This window comes from Polyodon spathula, chromosome 12, assembly GCF_017654505.1.
Source record: "Polyodon spathula isolate WHYD16114869_AA chromosome 12, ASM1765450v1, whole genome shotgun sequence".
Classification (NCBI taxonomy): Eukaryota; Metazoa; Chordata; class Actinopteri; order Acipenseriformes; family Polyodontidae; genus Polyodon; species Polyodon spathula.
This window is the reverse complement of record NC_054545.1, coordinates 18,735,406-18,748,500: the sequence shown is the minus strand read 5'-3', so window position 1 is coordinate 18,748,500 and position 13,095 is coordinate 18,735,406. Positions and strand designations below refer to the sequence as shown.

The window sequence follows — 13,095 nt, the reverse complement described above, 5'->3', positions numbered from 1 at the left end:
TCAGACTGAAATCCCCTTGCTTTGGGTGACCATTTCATTGAAATTGACAAGATTTACATTTTCATTTAAAAATCTAACTTTTGAATGCAATTCACTTATGATTATTAGCTTATATAAGTACACGTATCATACAATGAAATATTAAGTGTTTATAGACAAGTTTATACAGTTAAAAGCATAGATAATCATGAAAAACCTGGTTTCAAGCAGGTGTACTCAAACTTTTGACTGGTACTGTACATACACACACACACACACATCATTCATTTTGAATTTGTGTTGTTTGGATAAACACTGCTTGGTTGGGGTGCAATACTGAATGTGTTCTGATGCTCCCTAGTGATGTTTTAATACTGTCCTAATACTGTATTCCAAACTTGGCACAGTTCAGCGATTCATAGAACAATGACAGAGAAGGACAGAACGAGGGGGAGCCAGATTATCACTTTACTCTGATGGTTCCAGAGCCAGGAAGAAGAATTGGAACCCTTTAGACCGTGGGTCCTCCAAACACATGGACCACATGGGAATCAATCCAAGCATGAAGGCCACCTTTGGGAATCAAGGTTAGCCACCACCTCCCACTTGCTGTTATCTTTAGTTATTTCCTGTTCTGTAGGTCACATTTTAGCACAGCTTGACAGAGAGTTTGCAAGTTTAACCAGTGGGAATGGAAAGGTTACTGTGTAGTGTGGTTCACTGACAGTGAGGTCTTGAGGTTTGGTGTTGGCATGCAGTCTCTGACCTGAGTGTACTGGATAGTGAATATGGCGTGGGAGCGGCTGCTGGCATCATGGACATGGGTGGCAGCAGTTATTCTAAAACAGGAACAAAACAAAACAAACACAACTGAGACACACCAAACACAACAGCAGCGCGGACACCAGAATGGCAAAGGGTTCCTTCTGCAGAATGTTACATTTTTGACACTGATACTACTGTAAAGGGAAATACAGTTTGACAACAAAACAGTGGCTGGGATTTAGGAAGTAGTGCTGTTCAGTGTCTGATTTCACATTTCTGAAATGGAACTGAAATTCGGAAGCTTTAGGACTTCAGTAGAAACACATACTAGATGGAGATGGATTTCATGGTACAGGTATGCCACAGGATAAGAAAACAAACACATTGGTAGACTCTCTCGGGGTAGGGAAATAATTTTGCATTGCCAATGATTCCTTCTTCTCACAAATCAGATCACTGGATAAAGGGGTCTCCATTGGTCCTATTAACCTTGCATTGAAGGCATAGGGAAATCAACGCTTTTAGTAAGAACTGTTGCTTCTTCCAGTACTTGCAAGTTCTATGTGAAACTGCTTTCACTGCAAGCTCACCCTTTCCCACCTACCTGTTTGCTATTCCCTCGTCCAGCAGATCCACCACTTGCTTGTAGTCTGAAACTACATGTTGGGACAGGCCTGGAGGGAAACACACAGTAGATAGATTAATATGGGTTCCATACCAACCAATAAACAGAACTCAGACCTTTGACCTGATAGATACACACACCGTCATCCATACAGAACTATTAAACACAATACAGTCCTGGATTAAGGAAAACTAAAGACACTAAAGTTCAATGACAAACACTTCAGCTAGAAGTCCTTTTTTTGGGAGCCACTGAAAAAAGACTTTGAGTTCCTTTTGGTATTTCTGATAGAGACACTGAAAGCTCATGTACAATGCACTGTAATGAATTAATCAAATGAAATCCTCACTCAAGATGCTTTTATTTCTGTAGATTAACACTCTGGTTTTTCACCCATTCTGGACCAAATCACAGAACAACCTGGAGCGGTCCAGTGGCACTTTGTCATTCTTATGACATGGCTTTAGGATATATTTATTATAAACAAATCACAATAAATGGCGTTAGGTAGTACTGATATTTTTGGTGGGAGCAACATGGATATTGTATAATATAGCGCTATATGTACCCACATGTTACTAAACTGTTTAATAACGTACCTGTAGTTTCCTTTTATTGTTCACATCTTGACAACTTTTTACACTTATAACTTTAAGGTCTATTTTAATGCTCATTTCAAAATAGCCGCTCTAGTGCACTGGAGTTTGAGATCTGTCCTCTAAATCACTGCAGGAAGAGCAAATAAAGAAAAATAAAATAAAATAAAATAGTTCCATACCATATCATGGATCGTTATTGCTATTGCTGTGGGCAATAATCCTTATACAATCAGTGCAATAGAGCGGACATTTTGAAAAGAGCTTTGAAACAGACTAAAGTCATTAGTGTAAAAAGTTGTCAGGATGTTAACAATGAAAAGAAAAATTACAGGCACATTACACTATGTAACACAATTTTTGTTCCAGGGTAGTAAGTGTTATTTCCTAATTGCTTATGCCTCAAAAGTATAGAAAAGTATAGAAAAATTATTGCTCACAAACTTTGCTTTTGTGACCAGGACAGTGATATTTCAAAATATCACTATTTCCAATGGGAAAAAGGGCAAATGTGTGTCTTTTCGTTCACATAAAGTCAGAATTTCGTAAAAACACATAAAATCGAGATTTACGATTATACTGTAAACATAGTATAATCGTAAATCTCGAAAAACTACTCACTTCTAAATCTTTTGTAATCATTTTTGTATTACTTTTGTATGAATACATGTTAATTTGGATTCAGATGTTGTTTTTTTCTGACTTTATGTGAACGAAAAGACACACATTTGCCCGTTTTCCCATTGGAAATAGTGATATTTTGAAATATCACTGTCCTGGTCACAAAAGCAAAGTTAGTGGGGAATAATAGCCATTTTCTATACTTTGGAGGCATAAGCAATTAGGAAATAACACTTACTACCCAGGAACAAAAAAAAAAAAAATTGTTACACTGTGTTATTTAAGCAGTTGTAGCAACACGTGGGGATGTGTAATGCTATATTTTTTGGAACCCGCTACTTACTCTAAGTCAAGTAGACAAAGGTCTGAGCTAATCATTTTGATGAGTGAACAGGTACCGAATTACTGTAAGCAGTAACAGTAACATCCAAACAACAATATCATGAACTTTGCAGTAGCTTTTTAGCTTTCCATGAAGCATTTCAAATCCTTTTTCTGTATAGCTTTCAGATCAATTCAACTGCAGCGCTGCCTGATCCTACACCACAGGAAGTGTTCATGCACCAGGCAGCAACATCAACTTTTAATCTATTGTGCAATATTAAAAAAACCTGCATACTGTAGCTGCATTAAGTAAAATTAACAAGCGATCTTCAGCACCATAGAAGAGGGAGAGTGATGAGTCTTACTGTCCTAATATTTTGTTACAAAGAAACAAATATGTAACAAGAGACAATCAGAGAACCTGCTTTTCAATCTGAACACGGAGAAGAACAGATCAGCATTAATACTGGCTGTTTTTAACTTCCCTAGACTGTGTTTCTACTCCTCAGCCTTTGTTTTCTTATTTCTGCATGGATAACTGGCATGCTGCCAGCCTACCGTGCCCTGTCATGAGTTAATGAAGCCCCCTAATTGCAAACCAGTCCATTTTCCACCTACATGTGCTGGTTTTCTGCTTCTGTGATTACTTGATATTCCCAGAACAGAAGCCGATTAGGGAAGGGGAATCTGATTATTACACCTCTCTGACTGCAACCCTCTTCACATCTGCACTACGGCATGTTGATCACAGAAAGTAAAGTGGGGAGTCAGTTAAGCAGGTTTTCATATCTGGTAGATTCAATTTACAGGTGTGTTTATATCCTGAAGGAATGGCACACACAGACAACAATGCAATAACAGCACCAAACACTTAGATGCTGGCCAGATTATTAAAAGCTACAATTCAAACAAGTGGGTATGAGTAAGCAATAGCACAGTCATCTTAACTGTGTTCTTCTTTGTGCCTCAATCCTCACATCCTGGTGTCTTTTAAAGCTCAGTTAATAGCACCTTTAAAACAGTGAAAACATGTGAACACTGGAGTGTAACCATTAGCGTATCCCCCATGCAACACCAGAAATAGCCCAGCAAGAAATACTACATAGAACAAATGTGAAATTTCTTACATTCACTACAGTGCTGCAGGGGAACAGGTTAATACTTACAATGTGGTGTACCAGCTGTACTTGAACAGAACACGTTAGAGCTTTATAGAGGCCATCAGTGTGCTATTAACTGAGTTTGAAAAAGTCACCAGAATGTCATATACAATGTTACTCTGAACAACAAGCACAATACTTTAGTTAACTACCAATAACCCGCACCCAATTGCTCTCAAATACTAAACGATTGAAGCTTTTCCTCGAATATGTTCTCTATGACTGCAGACAGGATGCTCTCAGGCTAAATAATTTCCAGTAATTAAATACACAAGTATTAGCATGTGGGGCATGTAAAAGGGATGAGTTAGAGCATGCTGCACAGTCACTTTCAGAAGACCTATGAAGTTGTACAGAATGGCTATACGGTGCACACAGGTCATGTGTTCTTTGTCTGCGGATCCGATAACACACGAGTGTGTCACAAGGAAATCATCCCCCTTGAGGCATGCTATTAATAAAACCAATTTCATAAAGCCAGGAAGCACCCCCCTCCAGCCTGTTAATAATCTCTCGCTGGACTCGGCCACAACACAGCTTCCATGGGGATGATGTCACTTCCTCAGCACTGTCCTGCCCCAGGTCCCTGAAGGAAGCCTGAAGCTTTTCCAGGACGAGGCTGAAATGTGGAGCAAGGAGGGACTGCAGACCTTAACTCTCTCTCGTACTGCCTGGGATCGCATGGAGCAGGGACTGCAGACCTTAACTCTCTCTCGCACTGCCTGGGATCACATGGAGCTGTTTCAATAATAGTTATGAGTTGTGTTGCAATCTCCGTGCCTCCCTGCAGCTCTGCAATCTCCCTTCAATCTCCCTGCAGCTCTGCAATTTCCCTGTCCGAGAAGTCTCACCCTGAACGTAGGGGCCCTTCTCAGGGTGCTCCCGAACCCGAAGTGTGAAGGGTTTCTTCTTGTCAGGGCGCTGGAGCAGGTCCCGCACACGCTCATTGTAGATCTCGAGAAAGCTGGGAGAGAAACAGAAAGAAATTGCTTCCCAAAAACACAGAACTACAAAGCACTAACTGTTTATCTAAAGTGAAGACTAGTGCTTAAAGCTGAGGGATTGTCTGACAGTGTGACCAAGAAGTTAGAGCTGAGAGACAGAGAGAGGCAGTGTGGTCCAGTGGTTAGAGCTGAGGGACCGGGAGGGAGGCAGTGTGGTCCAGTGGTTAGAGCTGAGTGACTGGGAGGGAGGCAGTGTGGTCTAGTGGTTAGAACTAAGGGACTGGGAAGCAGGCAGTGTGTTCAAGTGGTTAGAGCCGAGGGACATAATAAAGCTTTTAAAGTAATTAGAGTGGAGTGCTGCAGTTCTGACTGGCACTGTGGGTTTTTCTGTAGGCCATGAAGCACTAGACCATGGGTAGGTATTGAAGACTCAATTGAAATGCAGTGGTGCACTAGACCAAGGGTAGGGTTAGGAAGACTCAACAGACAGCTCCTACCTGACTTCCACTCTGCAGGAATTGTGTCCTTCTGGATTATCATCAGCCCTGGAAAACAGTGCCTATGGAAACAAAATTTCAGTATGTTTATCATTTAAAAAAATCTATGTAAAATATATTGCAATGAATGTATTTGTGATGAAGTAATACCTCACATATCCTGGGGGTTAGCCCTAAAGACACCTGTTAAAGAGAAGGATGAAACTGTTCATTAAATATTTCACATACTGCACTAGCCTTCCAAACTGCAACCAATGAATCAGCCTGCTCTGCTACTGGAGATAAGGGGTCCTAGGATTGTATCTGGATCTAGGAAAGACAACTCCACTCAGAAGAACCTAACACATCTATACCCATTCATTTGTATTCCGTTTAAGGCACTGGAACTAGTTACCTAGGGTAGTCTTTCTATAAAATAACCCATATGAGCTAAAGCTCTGTAAATATGGCCAGGGGTCACTTCTACCTCTTTCTTTAAATAACTGGAAGTGTTTGTGGTTGCAGTTCTGTCAGTTTGCTTGCTTTCCAAACACTAGACAAATCATCATGTAATATATATACTGTGATCTTTGGTTATGTGGTGTTTTGTGATGGGTGTCTCTTGTACTCAGCTAACTACTATTAACCAGATAAAAGAGTTGTCATTTTTTTAACTTTAGGATTGTGCTTTTTGTTTAATGGCATGCCATCTGTGCACAGTATAGGATTTACTGTACTCGAATTTAGGCAAATCCTTATCTGTGATTGTTTGACTTCTCATATGTCTGGTACAGAAGGAGAAGTACAGAAGGAGGAGAGAATAAGAGAGAGAGGGAGAGAATAAAAGGGAGGGGGAGAGGTTAAGAACACCAAAAAAACAACAGCAAGAACAAGGCAATACAGCCACCCCCCGGCAGCCCCCCATGTGAGAGATCCAGCCCTTACCGGCGTTCCCATCATGGTGTAGGTCTTCCCCGAGCCCGTCTGCCCGTATGCAAACAGACACACATTGTAGCCCTTCACAGCTCCAGACAGCACTAAAGTGCCAAGGTCCTGAAACACCTGCCCCAGGGAGAAACACACAGATCCTCAGTGTGGAGCAAAGAGACCCTCAACATCACAGCAATATGGAGCAGATAGACTCTCAACATCACAGCAGTGTGGAACAGAGAGACCTTCAACATCACAGCAATATGGAGCAGAGAGACCCTCAACATTACAGCAGTGTGGAACAGAGACCCTCAACATTACAGCAATATGGAGCAGAGAGACCCTCAGCCCCACAGCAGTGTGGAGCAGAGAGACCCTCAGCCCCACAGAAGTGTGGAGCAAAGAGACCCTCAACATCACAGCAATATGGAGCAGATAGACCCTCAACATCACAGCAGTGTGGAACAGAGAGACCTTCAACATCACAGCAACATGGAGCAGATAGACTCTCAACATCACAGCAGTGTGGAACAGAGACCCTCAACATTACAGCAATATGGAGCAGAGAGACCCTCAGCATCACAGCAGTGTGGAGCAGAGAGACCCTCAGCCCCACAGAAGTGTGGCGCAAAGAGACCCTCAACATCACAGCAATATGGAGCAGATAGACCCTCAACATCACAGCAGTGTGGAACAGAGAGACCTTCAACATCACAGCAACATGGAGCAGATAGACTCTCAACATCACAGCAGTGTGGAACAGAGAGACCCTCAACATCACAGCAATATGAAGCAGAGAGACCCTCAACATTACAGCAGTGTGGAACAGAGACCCTCAACATTACAGCAATATGGAGCAGAGAGACCCTCAGCATCACAGCAGTGTGGAGCAGAGAGACCCTCAGCCCCACAGAAGTGTGGAGCAAAGAGACCCTCAACATCACAGCAATGGAGCAGAGAGACCCTCAACATCACAGCAGTGTGGAGCAGAGAGACCCTCAACATCACAGCAATGGAATGGAGCAGATAGACCCTCAACATCACAGCAGTGTGGAACAGAGAGACCTTCAACATCACAGCAGTGTGGAACAGAGAGACCTTCAACATCACAGCAGTGTGGAACAGAGAGACCTTCAACATCACAGCAGTGTGGAACAGAGAGACCCTCAACATCACAGCAACATGGATCAGATAGACCCTCAACATCACAGCAGTGTGGAACAGAGAGACCCTCAACATCACAGCAATATGGAGCAGAGAGACCCTCAACATTACAGCAGTGTGGAACAGAGAGACCTTCAACATCACAGCAGTGTGGAACAGAGAGACCTTCAACATCACAGCAGTGTGGAACAGAGAGACCCTCAACATCACAGCAACATGGATCAGAGAGACCCTCAGCCCCACAGAAGTGTGGAGCAGAGAGACCCTCAACATCACAGCAATATGGAGCAGATAGACCCTCAACATCACAGCAGTGTGGAACAGAGAGACCTTCAACATCACAGCAGTGTGGAACAGAGAGACCTTCAACATCACAGCAGTGTGGAACAGAGAGACCCTCAACATCACAGCAACATGGATCAGATAGACCCTCAACATCACAGCAGTGTGGAACAGAGAGACCCTCAACATCACAGCAATATGGAGCAGAGAGACCCTCAACATTACAGCAGTGTGGAACAGAGACCCTCAACATTACAGCAATATGGAGCAGAGAGACCCTCAGCATCACAGAAGTGTGGAGCAAAGAGATCCTCAGCATCACATCAGTGTGGAGCAAAGAGATCCTCAGCATCACAGCAGTGTGGAACAAAGAGACCTTCAGCATCACAGCAGTGTGGAACCCTCAGCATCACAGCAGTGTGGAGCAGAGACAGCAGGACAGGGTAAAGGTGCTTGGGCACACAATACTGTGATCATGCTATATAAAACTGTACAAAGAAATTAAATACTTAGAAATGTATTACCTGATTACATTTATGAGCAAACATGGGCATTTGTTAGGAAATTATCATTCCACATACTGTGTACACTATAAGCAAAGTCACAATCTACTTTCTTCATTGTACTGATACATCCTTCAGCTCTAACCACTACACCACATTGCCACCCAGTCCCTCAGCTCTAACCACTAGACCACACTGCTGCCCAGTCCCTCAGCTCTAACCACTAGACCACACTGCCGCCCAGTCCCTCAGCTATAACCACTAGACCACACTGCCGCCCAGTCCCTCAGCTCTAACCACTAGACCGCACTGCCGCCCAGTCCCTCAGTTCTAACTACTAGACCACACTGCTGCCCAGTCCCTCAGCTCTGACCTCTAGAGCACACTGCTTCCCAGTGCCTCAGGTCCAGCCACTAGACCACACTGCCTCCCTGTCCATCAGCTCTAGCCACTAGACCACACTGCCATGGTGTTTTGCCCAAGTGCATATAGCAGCATTCCCTCATATAGCCCTCATAGTACAGTATGTGGCTCAGAGCCAGCCCTGGCTCAATTGTTTCCTGGGGAAATGTTTTCTTAAGGGTCAGAAAAAAACAGCGCTGCTCCAAAACAGACTTATTTTGCATGAGTTATAATCATTACTAGACAATGCCTAATCAGGGCAGAATGTAATAGTATGAATCAATCATTTTTGTATTCATTAATAGCAGTAATTATTATATTAGTTTTATTTATCCTATAATTGACAGATTAATTGTTCAGTACTAAAGGAATTTAACATTTTGCCAGTAGTTAGTAAGATTGTGAATGTTCAGTTTTCCAGTGCCAGCTTTTAGAAAAAAAGAAGTGACAATGATATTGTACAACTGTAAGTATTATTCTGTTATCACATATTAAATCAATATAACAAATACATCATGTATCACAATCACTAGCGTATCTGCACTAAACGGTGGACCATCAGTATTTGCTGCCAGCAAACGATTCATTAAACACAATAAAACATTTTCCTGTCCCTACCAGTAATGAACTAAAAAGGACTGCAAAATAAAAAAAAAAAGATGAGGATTGCACCTGTTTATCAGTATCAGGAAAGTGTACCCTAGGGTTAGTGTCCAAATAGAAACATCCACAGTAAGGATTAGGAGCTAGACATGGGTGGCACATATAAGAGGCTTGGGGAGGAAAATAAATTGACCAAACCCTCACAAGAAATTTTTAAGACCAACACAAAAAAAATATTTATGAGAGAAGAAGATTGATTTTTCTTTTTCTCACAAGCGCGCAAAGCAGGTCTAACAAACATATTTCTCGATTTTCTACTGTGCAACCGCCAGACCATTAGGATGGCTGGGATATCAAAATCAACATTGTAGTCAGATCCTGGATTTAGATGCATTTCAATGTCATTGGAGGAGACAACGCTTGGCTGGTTTAATGTCAATTCTTCCTGCCAATCTGAGCCCTCCATACCGCTGATTCCCTTGCCTGGCACATCCTCTTAACAATTTCTACATTTATTCGAATTGCTGTTATTCATACAAACAGCTTGATCCAAATCTGATTTTACAGAACTCGTAGCAAAATATTTTCATAGCATACTGTCTGTTTTAACGCACCACCGTTTTGTGAGAATTTGATATCTGCATGTGACACTACAGTCAGAATACTTCCTTCGACTGTTTGAACAAATGCCACCTTTCAGAACACTGTTTGTGGTGCCAGATTGCACCGTGTAACAATTTTTTTTTTTTTTTTGTTCCTGGGTAGTAAGTGTTATTTCCTAATTGCTTATGCCTCAAAAGTATAGAAAATGGCTATTATTCCCCACAGACTTTGCTTTTGTGACCAGGGCAATGATATTTCAAAATATCACTATTTCCAATGGGAAAACGGGCAAATGTGTGTCTTTTCGTTCACATAAAGTCAGAAAAAAACAACACATGAATCCAAATTAACATGTATTTATACTAAAGTAATACAAAAATGACTACAAAAGATTTAGAAGCGAGTAGTTTTTCAAGATTTACAATTATACTGTAAATCCAGTATAAGTACAAGCTAGTGCTATATTCTTAAATTTAATTTGGTAAATAAACCATGCAGAATACAACCCCCCGTGGTGGGGCAGGGGTAATAAATTCTTTTTTAAAAAAAAAAGATCAGAATTAATTATATATTGTTGTGTGTGTGTGTGTGTGTGTGTGTGTGTGTGTGTGTGTGTATATATATATATATATATATATATATATATATATATATATATATATATATATATATATATATATATATATATATACATATATATATATATATATATATATATTATATACATATACATATATATAATATATATGTGTATATATATCTTACTTTACATCGTTGGGTTCAGTAAATGCAGGGGGAAAAGTGTGGAATACTAGCCTCCCCAAATGAAAGACTCAAGCACTGCCTATGGAGCTAGAAGATCCTGGGTTTGATCACTGTAATGCCATGCTTCCACCTGCACTACGAAACCAGTCTGTAAAACTCATCTCGTTCCAATAGCAAAGTGGGACTGCCACCCATCCCATCAGTGGTCTACAATCTAGTCTGCAACCTGAATCAAAGGGCTACAATCACCAGATATAGACTGAGTTGCATCACAGGTGAATGTACAGTATGTATGACATTTATACAGATTCAAAAAGGCAGACGCCTATGTCAATTCCTTCAGACATCCCACCTATCAATCCACCCGAATACCAAATGGAGGACTGTGCACCTAAGTGGAAATAAGTAGAGCAAGCTGTGAAAAAAGCAAGGGCGTCAACATCACCAGGGCCTAATGGAGTTCCGTACAGAGTGTACAAGAGTGCTTCAGGAGTTCTACAAATTCTGTGGAAATTGATGAAAGTGGCATGGGAAAAACAGGTTGTACCAAGAGCATGGCGCCAAACAGGTGGAGTCTTTATACCTAAAGAAAAAGATTCTACAAGCATCAGTCAGTTTCGTCCTATTTCCCTATTAAACGTAGAAGGCAAGATTTTCTTCAGCATTATTGCTCAGAGATTGTCAACTTACCTATTAAAGAACTGCTTCATTGACACTTCAATGCAAAAAGCGGGCATTCCAGGTTTCCCAGGATGCTTAGAACACATCAATGTGATCTGGCAACAAATTCAATTAGCTAAAAAGGAGAGGAAGGAGCTTCATGTGACATTCCTGGATTTGGCTAATGCATATGGTTCAGTGCCACATGAACTTCTTTGGGCAGCATTTGATTTGTTCCACGTACCGATGACAATAACAAATTTAGTGAAAGCCTACTTTGGAGATTTGCAATTAAGTTTTTCAACTTCATAATTCAACAATACATGGCAATGCCTAGAAGTTTGAATAATGGCAGGATGTACCATTTCTCCACTGGCTTTTACCATGGCAATGGAAGTAATTATTAGGGCATCAAACTAGGTAGTGGGAGGAGAGTGCTTGACTTCTGGAATGCGACTACCACCAATTCGAGCATACATGGATGACATGACAACAATGACTGCAACAGTGGCCTGCACTAATCAGTTATTGGGCAAATTAACCAGTAACATTGAATGGGCACGAATGCAATTCAAGCCCACTAAATCAAGGAGCATCTCTATAATTAAAGGCAAAGTAGTAGATAAAAGGTTCTTCATTAATGGTGAGGCAATACCAACAGTCTCTGAGAAGCCAGTGAAGAGTCTTGGGAGATGGTACGATGGGGATCTAAAGGACACAGTTTGTGTGGGAGAAGTTAGACAACAAGCAGTGGAAGGGTTGAAGAGCATAGACAGCTGCGCTCTACCAGGCAAACTAAAACTCTGGTGCTTTCAGTTTGGTCTACTGACGAGGCTGCTGTGGCCACTGACTGTGTACAAGGTTTCTTTGACAACAGTAGAGAAGCTGGAAGCTTTAATCAGTTCATACATCAGGAAATGGTTGGGAGTTCCACGCTGCCTCAGCAGAGTGGGACTTTATGGTAAAGGAATACTGCAGCTACCAGTCTCCGCTCTAACCGAGGAATTTAAGTGCGCCAAGGTCAGACTGGAAATGACATTAGTAGAGTCACGCGACAAATGCGTAAGGGAGGCAGCACCTGTGTTGAAAACTGGAAGAAAGTGGGCGGCAAAGAAAGCTGTGGAAGATGCAAAGCCTGCCCTTCGAATTGGTGATATCATGGGGCAAGTTCAGCATGAAGAGGGGGTCTTGGTCTCAGTTCAGCTCCTCCTACATGGCACAAGGCAGCCCCAGCTCAAAGGAGGAAGCTGGTAGTCAACGAGGTGCAAAAGCAGGAGGAGAGGATGAGGTGTATAAAGGCCATTTCCAAGGCCAAGCAGGGAGAATGGATGAGATGGGAAAGTGTGGAACAATGCAAGATCGGCTGGCAAGACCTATGGACAATGGAACACAGCAGGATCAGTTTCCTCATCAGGTCAACATATGATGTTCTCCCATCACCACAGAACCTAAACCTCTGGGTAGGAGAGGATCCCTCATATCCTTTGTGTTCATCACCTGCAACATTAAGGCTCATTTTGACAGGATGTAAGGTGGCTCTTGTCCAAGGTCAGTTTACTTGGTACCATGACCAGGTGCTGCGATGTTTGGCCTTAGCAATGGAAGACAAGCGTAACCTGACCAATAAGTTGCCACCTGTTCCATCAAAACATTACATACAAAAGACAACATTCCTCCACCCAAGAGAGCAACC

The 13,095-nt window shown here is 41.9% G+C and overlaps 1 protein-coding gene across 3 annotated transcripts in view; it reads right to left on the bottom strand.

The window, feature by feature from the left end:
• The window catches only part of stard9 (StAR-related lipid transfer (START) domain containing 9), a 96,066-nt gene that overhangs the window by 43,154 nt on the left and 39,817 nt on the right, over positions 1-13,095 (bottom strand). For all 3 annotated transcript variants that reach the window (XM_041265119.1, XM_041265121.1, XM_041265120.1), the window contains exons 4-9: positions 6,436-6,552; positions 5,662-5,694; positions 5,512-5,573; positions 4,922-5,034; positions 1,349-1,418; positions 746-818 (exon numbers count right to left, since the gene is read on the bottom strand). In XM_041265119.1, the coding sequence (XP_041121053.1) occupies positions 746-818; positions 1,349-1,418; positions 4,922-5,034; positions 5,512-5,573; positions 5,662-5,694; positions 6,436-6,552 (468 nt within the window). The remainder of the gene's footprint in view (positions 1-745; positions 819-1,348; positions 1,419-4,921; positions 5,035-5,511; positions 5,574-5,661; positions 5,695-6,435; positions 6,553-13,095) is intronic.